The sequence below is a fragment of the Malurus melanocephalus genome, unplaced genomic scaffold (genome assembly GCF_030028575.1).
Source record: "Malurus melanocephalus ecotype Western Australia unplaced genomic scaffold, MMel_1.1 scaffold_395, whole genome shotgun sequence".
NCBI lineage: Eukaryota > Metazoa > Chordata > Aves > Passeriformes > Maluridae > Malurus > Malurus melanocephalus.
This window is the reverse complement of record NW_026623627.1, coordinates 658,518-679,187: the sequence shown is the minus strand read 5'-3', so window position 1 is coordinate 679,187 and position 20,670 is coordinate 658,518. Positions and strand designations below refer to the sequence as shown.

At 40.0% G+C, this 20,670-nt stretch overlaps 1 protein-coding gene across 1 annotated transcript in view; it reads right to left on the bottom strand.

Moving 5' to 3' along the window:
- The window catches only part of EPB41L4B (erythrocyte membrane protein band 4.1 like 4B), a 168,621-nt gene that overhangs the window by 8,443 nt on the left and 139,508 nt on the right, over positions 1-20,670 (bottom strand). The window contains exon 23 of the mRNA XM_057379242.1: positions 1,925-1,993. Within this exon, the coding sequence (XP_057235225.1) occupies positions 1,925-1,993 (69 nt within the window). The remainder of the gene's footprint in view (positions 1-1,924; positions 1,994-20,670) is intronic.

Genomic DNA, 20,670 nt, shown 5'->3' with positions numbered 1-20,670 from the left:
AAAAATGAAAACAAAAAGTGGGAAAACAATTAACAAACATTACCATCTGGGTCTGTGTGTGACTGAAGACCATTCAGAGTTAAATCTGCCTGCAAGTCCTAGCTACCCTCTCCTTACAACTCCTGCCTGTGGTGTAGCTCTCTTCAAGCCCTGAGCTGTGCATCAGGATGAACTGAAATGCTGCTGTGGAGAGACACCTCCCTTTGRGCTGGGGCAGAGGGCCATGAAACGAGGACCAAAGCCCACCGAACCCTCCTAATTGTTTTCACATCTCTATGCAGTCCTGTAGGTAGCTGCTTGTTCACCACAGATATTTGTACAGAACTCACTAAAAGGAATGTACAGGATCATGTGATGGATCATACATCATTAGGTTTTTATTGCAATGGTATTTTAAAWATTTGTGATCTGGATTTTGCCCTCCACCCTGCCCAGGGAAATGGAAATCTATGGGGAAAAGATGGGATTTCAGAAAGAKTAGTTTGAATTTTGCTTTGCTTCTTTCCTCCTGACAGAACATAACAAAAATTCAGCATTTGAATTTGCCATGAAATAGACATTTCCTGCAATATGGAAATTTCCATGGGTAAGTGTATCAGTGTACCTTCTKTTTGTATTTTAAAGTTCTGACCTCCCAATTATGAAAATATATGTTATATAGCTCTCCTAAATTTTGCTTTCATCCTGTCAGAGACAGGAAAATAGTCTGACAATCAATTCTAACTAGAGAGAAAGTTATTTTGGGGGTGCATCTTTTTGCTTAAAGGAGTACAGTGAAAGACACAAGCACTGTARCTTTGGGTTCTCTTTTATCACAATTGTACTATCTACACTTGGCTGACCTAATGAAGCTTTGCTATTCCTGTGTACTTTCAAATGCATTTAATTAGAGCTCAACTGTGCCACTTACATGGCTTGGGGAACTAAYTGTGCCACTAATTCTGGCTTTAAAATACTTATTTGGTGAAAAATACATTTACATAAAAGCCCATGATCAGGTTTATTGTGAAAGAAAAGCCTCTTTCTTTAAATCACTAAATCAGACAGAACCTGCACATGACCCAGCACTGAATGAAGTTWCTTATCTCAGATTATATGCCAGATATAGATTGCTGCAACCAGTAAWATTTAAGGTCAAAGTCTGAAATGCTTCATTTTGCAAATGTACCTTAAAAATTGAAAATAATTATACATAGGGTTTATAAGCAGATTGTTTCTTATAGAGTAATTAATTTTGTCAATTTTTTTGTTCATACTTATTACATAATGCCTCTACCACTAAAATAGGATTTAGACTGTATTTACTTTTTAAATTGTCAAATAATTGTTTTCAGTCTGTATGTGTGTAGTTTATCTCACCAAAATCCCCAAGTCACGTCTTCTATGAAAATTTAACAAGAATGAAGTTCAATATTGGATTCAAGTTATTAAGTAAACATGAGAGTTTATCCAAGAATACTGTTATAGTCATTCACAGACTAACTATAACTCTTTAAAATTCAGATGTACACTCAACCAAGATCAGGGCCCTCTTTGTGATGGCACAGCAGGAGGTTTCAGGCAGGAGGCCATGCAATTGCTAGACAGAGGACTAAGCCTTCCCATTCCCTTCCTGCTCCCTGAAAAGGCATCATGAAGCTTCACAAGTGTCCTCTACAGTCCTGAACTGAACAAGATTTTGGGACCAACTTCATTAGTGGTGGGTGAGCCTTGACCTTTAACCCTWAGTCCTCTGTCTAATAAGCAGCAATGTCTGAATGCAGGCAACATTTTGTATAATAGGAATATTTAACTGCTTCGTACTATAATTTCCACTTGATTTTTTTTTTTTTTGAGGACTGCTCAGTGCATAAACTTTTGACACTTAGAAAATCAGTGGGAATTGTGTTAAAACACAGTTTTTTTAGTTGCATATTCTACTTACAGAAAACTGTGGTACTGTTGTAAAGGGATCGAAAAAAGGATTAGATGTATCAGCAGGGAATGTCTTTATCTTTAAAAAAGATAAAGAAAAAGATGTTACTTTCAGAGCATAAAAATGCAAAAGAAAAAAAAAAGCAGCAAAGCATTGCAACTACAGTGACATATCCAACAAATCAGAGCAGTTCAGCAGTGCCTGGACCAGACCCAAAAAAGACCCCTCCAAAAATGCATACAGAAACCTGATGATGAATAGTCAAAGCATAAATATGAAAACTTGATAAATTAATTTTACCATGTAATTAAATCTGTTGAGCAAATACAAAGCTGGTTGCATACAATATATCTTCCAATTCCTGTCACCAGAATTATGTGACTCCTTCATCCAGCACTACATTTTAAGATATGCAATAGAGGAGAAAATTTTTCAGTACAGGAACTTCGGCTAAAGAACTTGTRCTTCAAATATTATAGACTTCCAAATTTTCACTTACACAGTTGCTGCCAAAGACAAAAAAATCACACAAGCTAGGATCAAAAGAAATTAATATTTAAAAAAAAACCCACAGGGACAACTGTTTGTTGCAGGGAGTCATGAGTCCCTATGTTGAGAGAAGGGGTGGGGATAAAGGATGACCCCTGGAGGTTTTTTGAAAAGTGCTGGAACAAAGGGGCAAGAGACCAATGCATCCATCTGTTGAGAAGCCTGAGAGCTCCCAGGGCTTAGTCCATGAGGATATAGTCACTGGGGTGACCAGATCCTGCTGGAAGGAACTTCTGCCCTTAAAGTAGTTTCAAACATTAGCTGAAATTAAAAATACATTAAAAGCAGCCACGATCTCTGTCCCACTTCATTGTGAATGCTGTTTCTCATTATTTTCCTTTTTAGAATTCCAGACATTATTCATTCATTCAGAGAGGACATAATAGCAAATAAAAGTATGAGTGCTGAACTGCACTTCATGCTTTCCCTTTGCAAAGCCACATTTKTCAATGTAAAGGTGTGTTTTTCACTTTATTTCAGGAACCGCTGCGCATTGGTTTGTTATGCATGTCTTCAATCATAATTTACTAACTACAGCTATACAACTGTTGTTTAATAATGAGGAAAGCTACCCTGAGGGCCCTGAGTCCCTGCAGGCCAAAGAAAAACCTGGAATTATGRCATCAAATATAATTAAGTAAATGTATAGTGTTTATTTTGCAAATAAAATATAACAGAAACATATTGGCTTATAAGGGTACCAAGGGAAATGAACAGATCTCTGTCAGCTCGCTTCTGCAAACACGTGGAATTAAGCTCAGCATTAATTGCCAGGATTCTTACACATRAGGAGTACGGACAGCAAAGACACAGTCAAGCATGTAAATAACTTTTTAACAGAATGAAGGTGTTGGTAAACCAATTACAAAGGTGTAAATGAACTAACAACTGTGCAAAGGAGAAATTATTTCAAATCGCAATTTTCTATGCAAACTTATTAAAGGAAGTTTCACAGTCCTTTTACAGTCAGATATTCACGTCTGTTAGCAAAGCAGATGTATGGCTGCTGTACTGCTGATGGAACCTAACTCAGCTGGACTGACACAAGAGCTCCTCTCAAGTTTGTTATTKTATGTTCTACCTAGAGCCAGATCTGGACAGCTGTAGCAAAGTCTCACTCTTTGGAGAGACAGCGAATACCCACGGGCCCAGGCTGACATTCTCAGGTTATGAAGGGTTTACAATATGATGTTACAGTACAAAGTACAAGTGTACTCAGTTACAAAAAATCTTTGAGCCAAAGACAAACAGGGATGGGAAGCTTGTTGCTCGTGTGCAGTRTGAGTTTGATATCCCACAGCTAAAATCTCTTCAATTTTGCTGGTTAGTCTCATTAAGGAAATGAAGAAGAGTTACTGAGTGCAGGAAAGAAAAATTATGCAGAATAATACTCGAGAGTCCACTGAGATTTGGGAGCAGAGGCACAKAAGAGGAGTCAGCCTGATCACATGCTCTGACCCATGACCGTGCAGAATACCCTCTTACAAAATCAGCACTGTGACCTGTGGATGTTCAGGAGGCCACCCCATGTATCAAAACACGGCAAGAAATGGTTAATCTGTCTCAGTTATCAGTGTGAGTCCTTCTCTTGCAGAGCTGTGCTTTTTTAACCTTGAGAATAGGACAATGTCGACAAATGAAAGGCTCTCTGGATTCTAAACCCCTCAGTTACCAGCCTTTTAAACAAAGTGGAAAGAGAAATTAGGGAACAGAGGGGAAAACAACATACCTGTGCCAGTTTAGGAGTGGCRAACAGAAACCATCCTGCTTAGCCTTTAGGATTTACTCTTTCTTCCTCTCATATTTTTTTCCCTCTGAGAACAGGCCACTGTTACTCAAAAGGCACAAGTATTATTGGTTTGGCCCAGGCCTTGATGTGATTGTTGCTGCCAACTTCCATAGGCAAGGCAGAGAGTCAACTCTGTTGTTGTCTTTTTAGCACTGGCAAGAAGCTCTTAACTATTAATGGCTTGGCTTTTCTGAGTAGAATATAGGTACAACATCCTCATCCATACAATAGCAGAAAAAAACCCATATATTCAAGAATATAGYTCAGAAAGAGGATATGGTGGATGGGGAAATAGCAGTGGGGGAAGCACCACTTTAAAAACTGGTTTATGTGAAACCTCGTTTGAAAATTTGAAAGGCCTTTTCACCCAGGAATGTACTTTGCGTACTTTGACCTCATTGTCCTGCATGTTCACCATGACAAGCAGTAGCAGTTGCCAGCACCTGGAAGGGGGAAGAAAACCCTGTGATTCCCACCCCTCCACACAAGGAAAGCAGCATCATGGGTGAGTCTCTTCCTTGCCATTGCACTGGAGTTGGGTTTATTGTATGAAGTCAAAACTCTCACAGTAGCTCAGAAAGCAAAACAACTCCCTGACCAGAAGCTAAATGTTTTGCCTTGCTCACACAGCCTCTCTCCCTGCCCTAGGAGGAAGACATAGCATGCTTTTAAATATCTGACTCACATGGCGGAAGCAGACCCTTACATTTTCCAGRGCGCCTTCTTCTCCCTGCTGTGGCAGCATCAGCTGAAAGATGCCACCTGGGAACTGAGAAAGGAGGAAGGGCAGAGCCACCACCCACTGCAAAGCTGCAGTTCCTCCAGCCTCTGCAGACCTTCAGCAGCTTCCAGCCTTTACCTGGGATGGCACACAGCACRGGAAATGGAAGTGGGAAGATGAGGTGGGCAGTTCCACGTGCAGACCAATCTCATGAAGCTGAACTGTAGCTGCTCAGAGAAGTAAAACAGAGTAGCTGCCAGTGCATGGATTGCCTCCAGACCAGAGTGAGGTTTGCTGTCTGCTTTGGCATGAAACACAAGTAACACCTTTGGATTTACAGCTGGGCACAATCCCTGTCATGGCAGATGCAGCAGCACTACTCAGATGGGCACGTTCTGATACAGTCAGGTTCTTCCACAGGAGCAAAAGGGACTAACTGGTGTMACAGGGGCTACAGAAATATCATGGGCAACAAGAGGTTTGAGCTGTGCTCTCCTTAACAGCACAGAGAGGTTTTTAAGTATAACACTTGATTTCAAGCACACTTGCTCTCTCTGCAGGAGTGCCAACAGTYTTGCAGCCAAAGTCACAGCCACAAAAAACCTTTATGGCAGGCCCTGTGAGTAACTGTCAGGTTGCAGGGGCATGGCATGAAAAGGCAGTGAAGAAGGTTGGCATTCCAGCAGCATCTCACATGCTGAGGGCTTGTTTCATAACCTGAAATGCCCCTTGAAAGGTCAGGGTGCATTACCACAGCAGAATTGCTTTGGACAAGCAGCTCCTTGTCTGGATTATTTAGCTTGGCAAGATGGGAATTTACTAAGCTTAAGAGAACAGTTGACTCATAAAAAAAAAAATACAAAAGGATCAGCATCTTCTCATGGGAAGTACAATGGTTGAGTAATCTTCAAGGTGAAAAATTTGAAAACCAGTCAGATATAACAGTAACRTTGATTTTGTGGGAAAATAAGCAAAAATGTATTCCTCTGTGGATAATTTTCTGCTAGAACTCAAAGATTCTTTTTACATTATTAGCTGTCCATTGGAGTAAAATATTTTGGAGGCATCTTTGCCCAAACCCAAAGAATTAACAGCACTCATTTTCCTTGGTATTTATACTGCAAGGAAGAATGAAGAAGGGTGAAGACAAAAAAGGACAGAAAACAAGAACCTTCTCCTTTTCTCTGCATTTGTGCAAAGAGACCTTCTGGATGAAATTTAAAATCTCAGTAAAAACAATTGCATTTTTCTGAAACACCTTTTAGATGAGTTAGGAGAAGAAAACTGCAACTTTCTCATAAAAGCAAATGGAAGTGGAGGAAGATAAAGAAGGAGCACTTTTGTCAAGTAACTGATACAAAATCAGCTATTTTGGTATGTCTATCAGAAGAGAATACTACAAATGTCCTTGCTCTGGCAAAAAAAAATACTACTTTTGGGAGAAGTGGGTTTTATTTGGATATGTTCCTTTGCATTTATAGTGAATACACTATTCACTGCCCTGGCACAACTTTCTTTCCTTCCATGAAGGTCCAGTAACATTTTTTGCTGTTGACACTTTGCTTCACTCCCATYCCCTGCACCTTGCCTGGCGGCATTTGTAGTATTATGAAGAAAATGYGTGATCTCAGTGGGTTTGCACTGTCACTTCGTGTGCTGATCAATGGAAGACAGATTTCAGGCCAAACCCTTCACAGTATTCCCATGTGTTGCAGCAGGAAGAGGCAGAGCTGCTCACACCCAAAGCTATGTCATAAATGAGGCCCTTAGGATACACACACAGCCAGAGGRATATTCTGTGGTGCTTTATTTCAAAATACACGATGTAAGTTGAATACCATCATATCTATACAGCAGAGAGATTTGCTTCCACTCATCAAATTAGAAAAGGACATCAGCTGAAAGGTCCAGAGACATTGCACTAGCCTTTCCCAGTCCTGACTTTAAAAACACCAGTTAACCATTAGGCCTGGTTTCCTAAACCAGTGTGAAGATTCTAGAGTCTGCAATTTTCCAGTAAAGCTTCTTGTCTGCTGTCATACCATTTCAGTGGCTGAAATGAATAATGAGGCAGAAAATGTAAACCAAAGGAGTTTCTGGTATTTTTCACCATGCAATACTTACATGGAMAAATTCTTTTGAGAGTGGGAGCAGTTCCAGGCTGAAATGATCAAATACTCGGATTATGTCAACCCCAGTTCATGTCCTTCTCGTGTGGCAACATAACCCTCATGACACAGGTAGGCATAMTCACTGCCAGGATGCACAGGGCAAAAATCAAACCAAAATAGTTCAGCTCAGCAAACTCGTAACAGGACAGAAACATAGATCAGCAACATTCTTGGCTAATTAGTCTTGGAAAAAAGCTCTGTGAACTAAATGCCCTGATGAACCACACTTGGTGCAAATCCCACATGCATTGCATCACAGGCCACCTTTTCATGGGATGCAGGATGTTTTCTAGTTGTTGAATTGACATCCAGCTGTCAGTGTCAGCAGACACATTTTGTTCACACACATCAAAGAGGGCACTTCTGCAGAAATGTACTATTGAAAACACCCTGAGGCACCAAATGTGAAGTTTCTGAAGAGGATGGGTTTCTGCACAAGCCAGTAAGCCAGGGAGGAAAAAACTACATGTTCAGAACCCCCTTGCCTACTGTCACTCTCTCTCTGGAGATAACACTGGAAAAYATTCCTCATAGTTTCATCTGGTCTTTGGGTCTTCCTTGCTCATCTTGCAAAAAACAAATGGAGACTGGAGTTCAACAAAATACTTCCAAGAATATTCATGGACAAGAACCAAAATAAATGAATCCAAGTCTTTGACTCATCTGATTTGGCGTGAGTTTCCACAGGAATGCTGTGCTTTGGTACAGGGTTCCCTTCCCCACAGGTACTGCTCAGTTTCTTCTGGTAAACTGAAAAGGTTCCACTTTGAAATCTGTGTTCATCCCAGTGTCTTTGCTAAGACAAGTGATCTTAACTGGCCCCCTCAAATGGTGGATTTGCCTGGATTCCTCTGCTCACTGATGTACACCAGCCCTTCCTCGGACCTTGCTGCAGGCTGAGTCCGCCTCTCCTAGAATGTGACCTGGCAGCATTCACTGCTTCCTTGATGTCTTACCAGCTGCTTGTACCTTCCTCTCCATCAGGTATTTTTCCTCCCTCTTAGAGGGACTTTGCGCAATCCCTCCTAACACAGAGGCGTTGTCAGGATGTGGTTAAGTGGCTCCTCMACTGTGCTCCAATGACTTCTGTGTCCCAAATGGATGTCAAGGGAGGTCATGGGAGTGATATAGAAGGTTCAACCTCTGCTAAAGCTTGGCTTTGCTACAGTTAAGCATTTCACAGATACTTTATGCATACTCGTTTGTGGCTGCAGTATAAGTGACACACTATTYGCAAGCAGGTCTACCTAAATCACAGAAGTTAAGATGCCCTGCATATAATCCTGAATCTTCATGTTGAATTTTGTATCAATTTGTAAGGGCAGCCCTACAAATTTTGTTGGCACTAGTATCTTTTTTGATGCTACCTTTAGGGATCAAGTACTACAGATTTTCACTCTAAGGATCGTAGTTATGAGTTGCTAGCAAAAGGATTTCAGAGGTAGTGGGAAAGCATGAGAGATGACAATGATAGTGTTATTAAATCAGTCCAGCATTTCTAAAGCACATTAGAAGAAAATGCATGTCCTGGATCACTTTTACAACATAACTTTGCCTTGTGAATATTTCTGAGAAGACATTCTTCAAAAGAATACACAAGAAGAACAATTCAGATGTGATTAAAACGAGACAGTGTCCATGCTCTCAGTCTTCAGGATTTTCAGTATTCTTTCTTTGGTGCTGTGAAGGCGAGCAAGCTTAAGCAGAACATAACCACAGAATGGGCTGTCAGCCCAGTCACCATCCCCTGAGGAAAACGGGGCAAGCCAAAATGATGTCACAGTCTTGGTGTGTTGGCTAAAATGCAGACTAAAGCTTGCAGCATTTGCTTGGTCTTTGTTTAAACCACAGAAATGAAGCAAAGAGAAAGAAGCAGGTGCACCTGTGGGATATGGCTGCCCTCCAACAGCTGCTGCATTAGTTGCATTGCTGGGACAGCAAATGCAAAGCTCCTTTTTTTGTCCTTGGCCTTTACCAGTGGTGATCCRGTGGCAGGTGCCTACACCGCGTGCACAGCCAACAAAATTAAGTGGCATCTCTGCAGATGTTTTCAYAGAAGAAAGTCACTAAAGATGGATAACATGAAGAGGAGGAAATGAGTGTTGTGATTCCTGCCAGCTGAGAGTGTCCCAGGTAAGCCATATACTTCCCAGTTTCTCTGCCAGCAAGCAGACTGTACAAGCATTTTGTAGCAGAATGAAAAACTCACCCCTCACCACACATGAATATTTCTAAATAGGGACATTGATGGCTCAACATCCAATAACTGTTAGTGCACCATGACTTATTAACATGGAGACTTTGAACCTAAGAACATTCTCACAAAAGCTGATTAATAACCACGTAACATRCATGCCCTTTTTTAGAACCCTCAGGATCACCTTCCTCTATCGAAAAGTTATGATAGATTGGCACAAACTGGATACTGCTTGACTGCACTGCTTGACCTTAGTCCAACACAAACAAATAGTTTGTCTCTACTGTAATCCATCTTTACTGGTGTAAGAGCAAAATCTGGCTGAAAGTCCTTAAGTGTCAAAAAACTCAACCCATCACAGTCTCCTTGAATATCAGGACAGTAAGAAATACTTTGCACTAATTTTCTGTCCTATTTTTCTGGGCTATTGAGCTCTGAMAAAATCCCCAGGAGTTTATACAGTTCATTAGTATAAAGGAAAAGAATAGCACATGTAGATTGAAGTCAGTGCAGCTGCAGAAAATGTGTTAAAATTACAAACTGGTGCACTATTTATATATCTACACAAAAGGACACTTGGGTGTATTTTCAACTTCAGCAYGTGACCACTCCCAGGGACTCCAGCACCCTTAATCTACGCACGTGTCTACAAATTTTGGCRACCTCTCACGAATTGTATCTCAAGTACACCTAAGAGTGCTGACTGCTGTGCTGTGCTGCAATTGTCTCACTACTCGAAAAGACTACTCTGAATTAAGCTTCTATAAGACAGAAATAATTTCCCATCATAATATGTCACCATTTCCAGCATGCATCAAGGAAGCAGAGCATTGCTTTTTTAAATGTAGTGGATAAAAAACTATTTGATCCTGGAGTAGAAGCTGAAAGTCTATAAGGAACAATTCTTTGCTTGGTTTAAGATTCGTGCATGAACAAATCCAATCCCATATCKAGCAAATCTTTTGTGATAAATGTTATAAATAAAAACCTATTTATTCATAACCTCACACCCTTGACTATGAATCATTCATATTGCCAGACATCAAGCATTAAATTAACACAAAGATTCTGTCTTGCCTGCAAGTTAAATSGAGTTGTGTTCAAACACAAGAGCTCATTAGGCATTTACATTTACGGATTCAAACACCTGCATTGTAATACTTTGCCAATTCAATGCCATGAAACACATCAAATGCCTCTGTGTCTGCAGGATGTTACCCTAAAAGCCAGTCTCCCAGTCTGAGACACTGCACTTGGGTATGTCCCCTGGCTAAAGAGATTAGTCCCAGCCAAGGGATAATCCAAATCAATTAGGGCTCTTAGCACATAACTCACTCTCGCCCATCCTTAATTACAAAAGAAAAATCTCCTTTGGACCAAGAGCACAAGTACAGAATTCTTCCGCTTGGGCCAGGAATGACAGCAGTCTCAATGCCAGAAGGATGCTCCATCATTTGAGCAGAACTCTTCTGCTTCCCTGTAATTTGGTTAYTGGGCACAGGATTCAGAGGATCCATTATTAAAGACATCTCTGGGAAGGCAATTGGAGAAGATTATAATGTTGCAGGCAACAGGAAAAATAAAAGGGAAATGGGAGAGAGGCCAAACAATGACAGTTCTCTGCCCCGAGGTCTGCTTGGGGTACTTCTTCAGGGGAAAAATACACTATGAATAAAATGTTACAGGCAGATCCCAGTCCCCAGTCACTGACTTCCTGCCCATCCCAACAGGAGCTCAYGGGCAAGCCAAACTGAGGGCTGAAGATTTCCTGTGAGATGCGTTTCCAACACCACTGCTTCAAAGACCCCTTCCCAGCACCATGTGGTGATGGATGAGGCCAAAACACTGTTGTCTGGCAACCTCTGCTGATRTTGTGGTTCCTGGGAAGATTATAGTTAACTCTTTCAATTCAGAAAAACCCTGAAGTCTTTCTGAAATGTAAGAGGAACAAAAACTGGTCCAACTTCACAACTGCAGAACAATGGTGGGGCTTACAGTGTTTACTTTTAAATTTCTTCCCAAGAACCCTGGGATAGCTGCAGGCTAAGCCCCAAGATAATCTCTTTTCTTGGGGGAGGGTAAGAGCAGGGTGCTGYTCTGATTTCTTATTAGGTTTTGGTTTTTGGTTTGGTTTTGGGGTTTCTATTGCAATCCTGTGCCAGCTGCTTTTTGAGTGTGCTCTCTAACTGTTCTTGGTGCAGGAATATACCCAACTTCAACCAYCCTACAGATGTAAAGAAAAGCCTTTATCCACACTGCCTCACCAACCCTGCTCTTGGTGAGGAAGCAAAGAGAAAGTTTCTTCAATCCTTTCTCCAAAACACTACCWGCAAGACAGGAGAGACCTGAAGGCCAAAATTGCTTTAGAGGCACACACAAACTGTGTGACTCTGCTGACCACACATATTTTGATGAGAACAGGCTTTGTCTGAAGTCTAAGCAGCTCAGCCACTGATGCAAACACACAGATTCTATCTGCATGTGAGTATTTGAGCTTCATGGTTATAAATTTTGACAGTGTGCTCGGATGCAGCATGAGTGCCAAATTGTGCACAAATTCAGGTGGTCAGAAGCCCACTGTKCTTGGCACATGATTTCCCATCTCCAGCAGTGCCAACAGGGCTCCAAGCAGGGCACGTGCACATGGCTTGGTGTCCGTGCCAGGTGGCAAGGACAGCTTCTTCATCAAAATCTATCCTGGCAATATCTGGCACTCCGCCAGAAGAGGCCAGGTGACATTCCACAACACTGGAGTGTTTGCAAGACTCTAGTCAACCTTGGCAAAGGACCAGTAAATCACATTAACTTGCTAAAGGAGTTTTGCAGAGGTTCACTTTCCTGACCTCACCAGCTGTGTCTCCCAGTGAGTAGGGGCATTYGCTCTTGGTTTGCTGAAAATGAACAGAATGCCATACCATAAGGTGAGCCATAAATCCAAAGTTCTTCCATAGTGATGGTTCAGTGGAAAAATGCCAAGGAATAATTCCGAGAAGTATGCAAGAACTGCTTTCTATTAATCAGGCTTAAAATGATTGTATCTACCTCTGTAGAATTTTTCTTCCTCAGCTCAAAACAGCTCAGCACTTTGTTTTTCATAGGGTGATGTATGGGATAATGAAAAAAGAGGAGCCTTCSTACTGAGTTCTTTGGTTTGCAATTCAGTCACAATGATAGCTAATGGGCTAGAATTAGGGAACTCCCGCTTTCTTTCTTCCACAATTAAATGACAGTTTTATTCCATGATATACAATGTCTGGGACAAGGCACAGARCTGTGGAATTACAAAAGACATGCTGAGGTTTATGCAAACTTCAATTTTATCAGTTCAACTTACTGGTTATTCTACTTTTGCCATTCCTCTGAGTTATGAGACTTGTACTAGGTTYTGCATGAAGTCAAAGCAAAAGACCTGTCTGGATGCAAATCTCACAGTCAATGACTGTGTCTGTTTTGGTTTTACTTTCTAGTAGACAGACTACAGAAAATTAAATATATATTATGCTTCAGTAGAGAATTTACCCACTGTTGTGAATAACAGCAAAAAGCAGAGGGCAGATTGGGAGATGGRCCAGAAGAGAAAATCTCTGGTCACTTAGGTATCACTTGTGGTTCATCAAAAAGGACTGCTACTGCTTAGGAATTTTCATCAGAAAATGCCTATTTGTTCAAACTAGGTGTGTTATGGAAGAAATGGACTCAATTTTCTCTATACTTAAAAAAAAAAATTAGAATGTTTCAATCAGCACTTTGTCAGAGCAGTTTTGAGTGTCTAATTCAGAAATGACATTCTGGCTGGAAACACGAGTTCATTGAAATTAATAACCAAACATTACTTAAAAATGAACCACTATTTTCTTTCAAATTGGCCTGATCTTTCTRTCTATCCTTCTCACTACTCTCTGAYRCTCAGTTCAGGATACATTCCAAAATRCAGGCTTTGGGGAGGAAAATGTAGACAACCAGATTTTACTTTGATCAAAGAAGAAAAATATTTCCTATCAGTTCTGATTAATCAGTTGCATGGCAAATAAAAAGAAACCTTACTTGATGGTTTTTTTCTGTTTTTAAAAATTGAGTCACCAAGCCAGTCAAAAAAYAGTTCAGAAAGTAGATGTTCCCATTTTCTGCTGAAGCTTGGAGACATTCAATTGAAATTCCACACAASAGCCAAGCTGTTAGCATCACTCTTGCTATCACACTGGAAAGATGTGAATTACMATTACATATATATCAATCCATTTGATGGATGGAAAGAAAACAAACACACAATAGTTACTCACTGGAGTCTAAATGCAATTGTCTCTAATCAGAGTGAGGAAGAGAGATTAGGAGMTTCACAGTTGCTGAGACAAAAGGAATAATGTACTTCTTGGGCCAGAAGAAAGGTGATCAACATGCCTTTATCAAGAAACTTCGTGGCATAATAGCTTCATCACTKTATTTGTCTCATTGAGAGCAAATGTCAAAAGATATACCTGGTTTCACTCTTTGCACAGAAACTGAGCATTTTTCTATCATCACACCAATTACTGTAGAGTGGAAAAGGAGACTCAGCCAGCACAAAAAACTGCTTTATGCTCTGTGTCTGAAAAACATTATTTATTGTTCACTTTTATTCTTCTTAGGCAAATGTTACAACTGCTTACTGCTGCTCAGAACATGAAACACACTCACTTGAAAAGTAAAGCAATAATCTGAAATAAAAAAGCTACTGAACAAAAGTGTGATTGAACATAGCAGACCTGATTTACAACAATACACAGGTTRTAAAAGATTTACTTAAGATTTGCCTTCTCTGCTTGCTGTAAGAGGTAGATKTCAGCTGGTTTAAAATGTTTGCTTGCATTTACTTGATTCCTTTCACTTACTCTGATGTTGATTTCAAGCAAAAGAGAAAGCTGCTACTGCCATGGAATGATCACTTTTTTTTTTAAATGAGGAAGTGAGAGAAAGGGATTGCAGGTAGCATTCTTCTTCTTCTTTTTTTTTTTTTTTTAAGCATCAGTAATGTTTGTGACCTCAAGTTTTCTGACCTTACTAAACACTACTGAGGTGGTGGCAATTATTATTGCTTCAGAGGCATTGAGAAAAGCTCTGGATGAAAATGATTAGTGCACTAATGGCACATAAAGAGAAGCACACAGTCTTGCACTGCTCTGTCTGTGGTGTTTGGCAGCTGCTCTTCATCACCAGGCAGCAGAGTCCCTGGGACCTTGCCTGGCAGCTGGCTTCAAGTCCCTGTCATTGCAGTCAAGCACAYCCCAGATCCCCTCCCATAAACTGATCCAACTTTAAGGTGATTTCARCAACCACAGTACTTCCTTTTGGAGTGCTACTCCAGAAACTACACTGCTTGCAAATGTACTTTATCACTCCCCCAGTCCTCAGGAGAGCCATCTGTGAAAMCAAGGGTTTTGTAGCTGATTTGACCTAAATCTAAGTAATTTTGTTTGTAGGGTTGGTGCTCCCCATTGAGGATGTGGCACAGATTAAACCACCCAKCACCCAGCTACACAAAGAGCTACGTGTGCAGCTGTGACACCACAGCCTCAGCCCTCCAGCTTCACAGACAAGTCTGGAAATCAACCTGGTCACCGAAGCACCCATCGCACAGGCACAGCAAACATCCCATCACTGTGCAACAATCTCACAGCTACTGAGCATTTCTCTGATTCTGTCTCTCTGCAGACACACAGGTGCTAGAAGAACCTTCAGTCTCCTGGTGTAAATATCTTCTCAAATGAGATCCCATCTGCTCAGGCCTGCCATGGAGTCCAGCCAAAATCGTGAGTTCCAGGACCAGCTCTGCTAGCAGATTTAAAACCAGATTTACCAGATTCTAGAAACCAGATTTACTGATAGGCATTTGCACACCTTATAACTTCTACTAACATGAAGCAGGCACTTGGAACACCAGAGGGTGGTTAGGACAGCATCTTAAAAAGCACAAAAGGTGATAAAAAAAAAATTGCACATGGCAGAATTTACCGCCTCTCCAGGAAATGTTCACGCCCTCTTGATCCAATCTTCCGATACTGCACCTTCTCTTCATCTCAAGTTTTATAAAATGTTAGCCATTGATTATTTAAAAGCACTGCATTAGAYGATACATGCCTGAACTTCTTTTCACTTCACCCTGTTTTTGGTAGCTTTTCTTGCTCAAATACACATCATATCCAATTTATCACAGGGTCCACAGGTGCAAAGTCAGCAATTGATTTCACTTTGTGGATCTTTTTTTTTTTTTTTGAGAATTCACTTCCAATCTCTTAAAGAAATAGAGAAGTGTTGAATCATCTTCTATATATCTAGAGTGCATCAAGTTGTTTTGCTCAGCATGCAGATAATGGGGAAAAATATATTGAGCCAATGAATCTAAATCACTTAAAACAGAGGAAAAATTAAAAGTAAATGTGKAAGCTTACAGTTCATCTTTTAGCATTCTCTCATTTAGTTTCTTCACTGACTACTTCTGTAATGGATGTATGGGAGAAAATCTGTAAATAGCTAAGCAGCAGTCAAAGAGTTTTAGGCATTTTAGTGAATTTTAAACTAAGATTCAAGGGCCTGTCTCTCAGTCTGACACTCAGTTATCTCACATGTTAGTAATTCAACAGACTGCTTATGAAACTGGCATCCAGCAATAAAACCCTGTACTTTTCAGAGCTACATTAGTCACAAGTCCTGTTTATAATGCTTTATGTATTCACCCATTAATCTGGTTGCCCAAAGGCTATGCTTGTTTTAAAATGTTCTAAATCTCAACCTAAATGATGCTCAGGTAACCTGCATTTGCTTGATTCAAGCTGTGTGCTCCTAGAAGCTTTATGCTGCACAGACCCCTGAGCAATTTCTGCAAATCCCCTGTCAAATGTCTTGTGCTTGGTTTGACTGAGACTTACAGTGCACCCCTTTACAATGTGTTCCCATACAGCTGATGCCCTTTTCTTGCAGCAGAATAGTCCTTTGCAATATGAGTAAATTTAGAGTATTCCTTGAGTTCACATGGAACTAGATTTATTGCCTATTACCGTAAGTTTTTTTTTTGTATTKAAGTTGTTTGCTTTAGCAATTTCTGTTCTTTGCTTTTTTTTAGTTTAATATGGAGTTAAAGGACATGAACTTGAAACAGGGAATAAATGTGCATTTGACATCCTGTTTGCTGCTTTTACTGATTTCTGTGTGTAACAGGCAAACTGCTTCTTTTTGCAAATTCTTTTGCTCATTATTGGCCGTTGCAAGCAAGTTTGAGTGTGCAAATACTGTTAATTCAGAAGCTGGATTGGAAAACAGCTTTTTTTTTTTTTTTTAATGTTCCCCTTTTAATCCATTGCATAATTATTGTATCCAATTCATCTTACACTAGGAAGTTTTCTTCTTGTTATGAAGATGTAAAAGTGGAAAGCTTCTAATTCTGAAATACATCACCCAGTCTTCATGAGTCCTATTTTTCTCCAGTATGTAGTTCACCATAAGTAAAGCATTTATAAATTTGTCTCTGACTGAGCTGTTTCAAAGACCTCGGGGGCATGCAGAGATACTTGATCTATACTTTCAGCCAGTTAGATAGTAGATACATGTTAATGTTCTTATCAAATATCAGTCTTGAATTACATTGTAGACACTTTTCTTTCGAATTCAGTGCCAAAAGGAGTGGTTATGKGGGTATTATTTGATATATTTGCCTGTCTTCCACTGAAAATTTGCTTTGCACAGAAAGTGAAAAGTTCTTCAAAATGAAGGTAAGAAATACTGAGCTAATTTCCCACTCTGTTATTTGGCTTGCTGCAACCTTGCAAAATTGTAATGAAAATCTAGCAACTAAAAATCAAATGAACTCTTTATTAATATAACAGGTAATAAAGGGGAGTGGAATGAAAGGATTTTACTCTATTYACTGCCTCTTGCTCATTATTTCCTATTTACTTAGAGTTTGCAAGGATGTTTTATCACCTCCATCAAGATACAAAAACTTCTCAAATTTTCCCCCTGAGCTGACTCACTTGTGACCTGGTTGACTTCACTTTATTTCCAAAATGGCAGATGCTAATGCATCAAATTCTGAACTTTTTCAGACTCAGTGAGATCGCTTTGAACRAAYRCAACTGCATACCCTAGTAATGCTAYCACTAAAAYAGAAATAGTTGTTTCCAACTCATCCTAAATAAAAATAYCTTGTATTACACAGATAGCAATTATTTTTCATCTTAAACTGTCATACTGGTAATTTATATCTTYTAAATGTTATATCTCAGACTTTGAATAGGCAAATAATTTTCTTCTTTCTATTTTCTGCCAATAGATGGCAGGTGAAGCTCTAGAAAATTACTCACTTGATGGTGAGATAACCTATAGTWTGAAAGTACATAGCCAGCTGTAAATTACTGCTCTCTGATATCTCTTCAGATGTGATCATGACTTAGTCTTAGCCCATCAGAAACCTTAGTCTAAATTTAGGAATAGCTCCATGTTGTGCATAAGGGTCAAACTGAAGTTCGGGCACACCGCCTTTCTCTCTTGGTTGAGAAGGTATTTGCCAGAGTGCTGTAGCAGCTGYTACATTCATTCAGGGTCATAAGACTGAGCTTTCTGTACCTAAACAAGAAAACTCTGTGTTCATACACATGCCAGAAATCATACTGATTATAAGCTGCAACAGAATAGCTTGAAGCTCAGGCTTTGATTTCAGTTCCATAAAAGCTAGRAACAAAAGGAGGGAGTGCAGGAGGAGAGAGAGGCTGGTGGCAGAAAGGGCCTACTACACTGACTAAACTTACTCTATTATACCTCATTAAGGATGCTCCTAATGTGATAATTCTTCAAATATGCTGCTGGTTATTTTTTTTTTTTAATCCATTTTCTTTTTCTGAAACACAAAAGGAGGAGGGATTGAATCTTGTTTACATACAAGCTAAAAGCATACAGTGCTAAAAGTCACAATAGAGTGGTAAAAAAAAAAATAAAATGTTCTTCTGCTCAGGTTATAATGATTTTAAGGACAACAAGTAATATTTTGTAGTCAATTAATTGCTGGATCTAATTGAAAAATGAATAGAAGTGTGSATAAACCACAGGGTTTGAGGACTGCAGAGAACAAAAGGATACCTTTCCCTCTAGGCAATCTGCATTAGTAAATGCACATTATTTCTCCTGCAAAATGATTTCCTGAAATCAGTCTGCCTCATAATTGCCCTGCTGTTACTGGCAGTCCAAGTATTGATGACTAAGTGACCATTAGAGCTCAGCTGGTTCTTGTATATATCACAACAGCTCCTCCAGGCTGACCGAGTAGACAAATTTGACTGCTCTCATCTCTGCGTGGCAGCCTTGATGATTTCTATTAATCCACTCCATTCAGTAATTCTTACATTTTTATAAGTTATTTTGGTTTTCTGAGCTCCAGTTGTAAGTGTAATTCTCAGCATGTTCTCCCCTGTATTTGGTATCTTCCACTGTTTTGCTGGCAACAGCGGCAAAACCTGGATCAAGCCCAAGGTCATCAGGAAGCATCAGTGGTTAGACACTGAACAACGGAGATCACGCAGCAGAGTCAGTGACTATTAATCACCCTCTACCAGTAAGGCCACAGAAAAGAAGGAGGATGTCTGAAGCTGCTTCAAATTAACAGCTCTYCAGTGAACTGGGGAAGTTTGGCAGCATGTATCACGACTGAAATAAATGATAAAACCTAATTTTGGATGACCAGTTTAGGTGCCTTAGACTTTCTAGACCAGACAACAAAGACAAGACAGCTGTTTGAATGACCCTCTGCAGGAAACTCCTGACTACAAAGGAACATGAACTTCCATCTATGCCACCTCAGRCAAATACCCCAAATAAGACAACATGAATAACCCCTTTAGATACTGTACCTGYCACTGAATGTGAAACAAATGGGTGCAATTAACAAACAAATTCCCAAGGGCCAGGTCACAGCATGCAAACGAGCACTCCACCACAGACTTGACAGCAACACAATGCTAAGGTGGCCATGACCTTGACCCTCAAATAACAGACAGCACATGCTATCACAACAAAACTATTAAATAATCAGACAGTCTCAAAGTTATRCATTTGCCCTTAGCTTGCTTTTCCTTGGAGCCTCTCTCCCTGAAGAGTAAACTTTTCATTCAAACCTCAACTGAGAGCAGCCTGTAGTCAGTGAAACTGCAGAGAAAGGTCTGTAAACAATACCTGCTCTGTAGAGAACAAGCTGACCTTTATAGATGTTAAACAAAACAAAAAGGGTTGATTGATGCTGGGTAGTACCTGCTCTCCAAAATATTAAAACCAAGAAAGTCAATGGAAGGTTAGTTTAGGAACATACAGAGTGATAAATTATGTCAGGCGAAGGTGGGGTAGGGAAAGGGAAAGCATGATTTGGTAAAATATTTAGGGCAAAAAGCCTGCATACTCAGCTGGAAAAGGAAAAAGTGTGTAATGCTGACTTCTGTTAAATGAAAACAAAAAACAAACCTGTGTTAGCAGGTCAGTTACTAAAGTCTCCCTACAACTAATTTTTTAGAAATCTGATTAACGCAGTAAGATATGGTATGTTTTTAAAAGGAAAAATCTATTTGTAAACTCCAATAAATAACTAAAATTTAGCCTCAAACRTGCCACTTCTATAGAGGACAATCTAACCTAGACAGAATCGTGGAATCACTTCTRTAGGAAAAGACCCTTCAGATAATCAAATCCTACCACCAACCCTGCACAGCTAAATCCCCCCTTAAACCATGTCCCTCAACACCCACAAGTTATTTAATAACCTCCAGGGCTGTCGACTCAAACACTTCCCTGGGCAGCCTATGCCAATGCTTTATTAACCTCTCAGTGAACAAATTGTTACTAATATTAGATTTAGAGAGCAATTTGAGGATGTTTTTTCTTATCCTGTCTCTTCTGACTTGGGAAGAAACCGATACCTACCTCACCACAACCTCCTTTCTGKTGGTTTTGGTTTCAGTCTGCCTGTGTCTTGTCAAGCCCTTCAGGTCTCATCCAGCAGTAAAAGGGCACAAGCAGTTATTTACAGACAAGTACAATACTGTCTCTGAAGCAAAAGGCACAACCCCACAGCACCTTTCCAATACTGTAAAGTAGGACGTAACCAWGTAGCGAAAGCAATGTCCAGGACAGAATTACCTTAATACAAAACAGTTTATGCCCAAAATGTAGTGCTGTCCTTTTCATGCTTTTTATATGCTTTAACTGTGGTTTATAGAAGACAGCAGAGGAGCTATCTGGCATTAGAGTTATTTGCAATGCAGGGTGACTAGGAGGAAGTTAAAGACTGTGTTATGATTATTTGAGAAATCTGCTGAG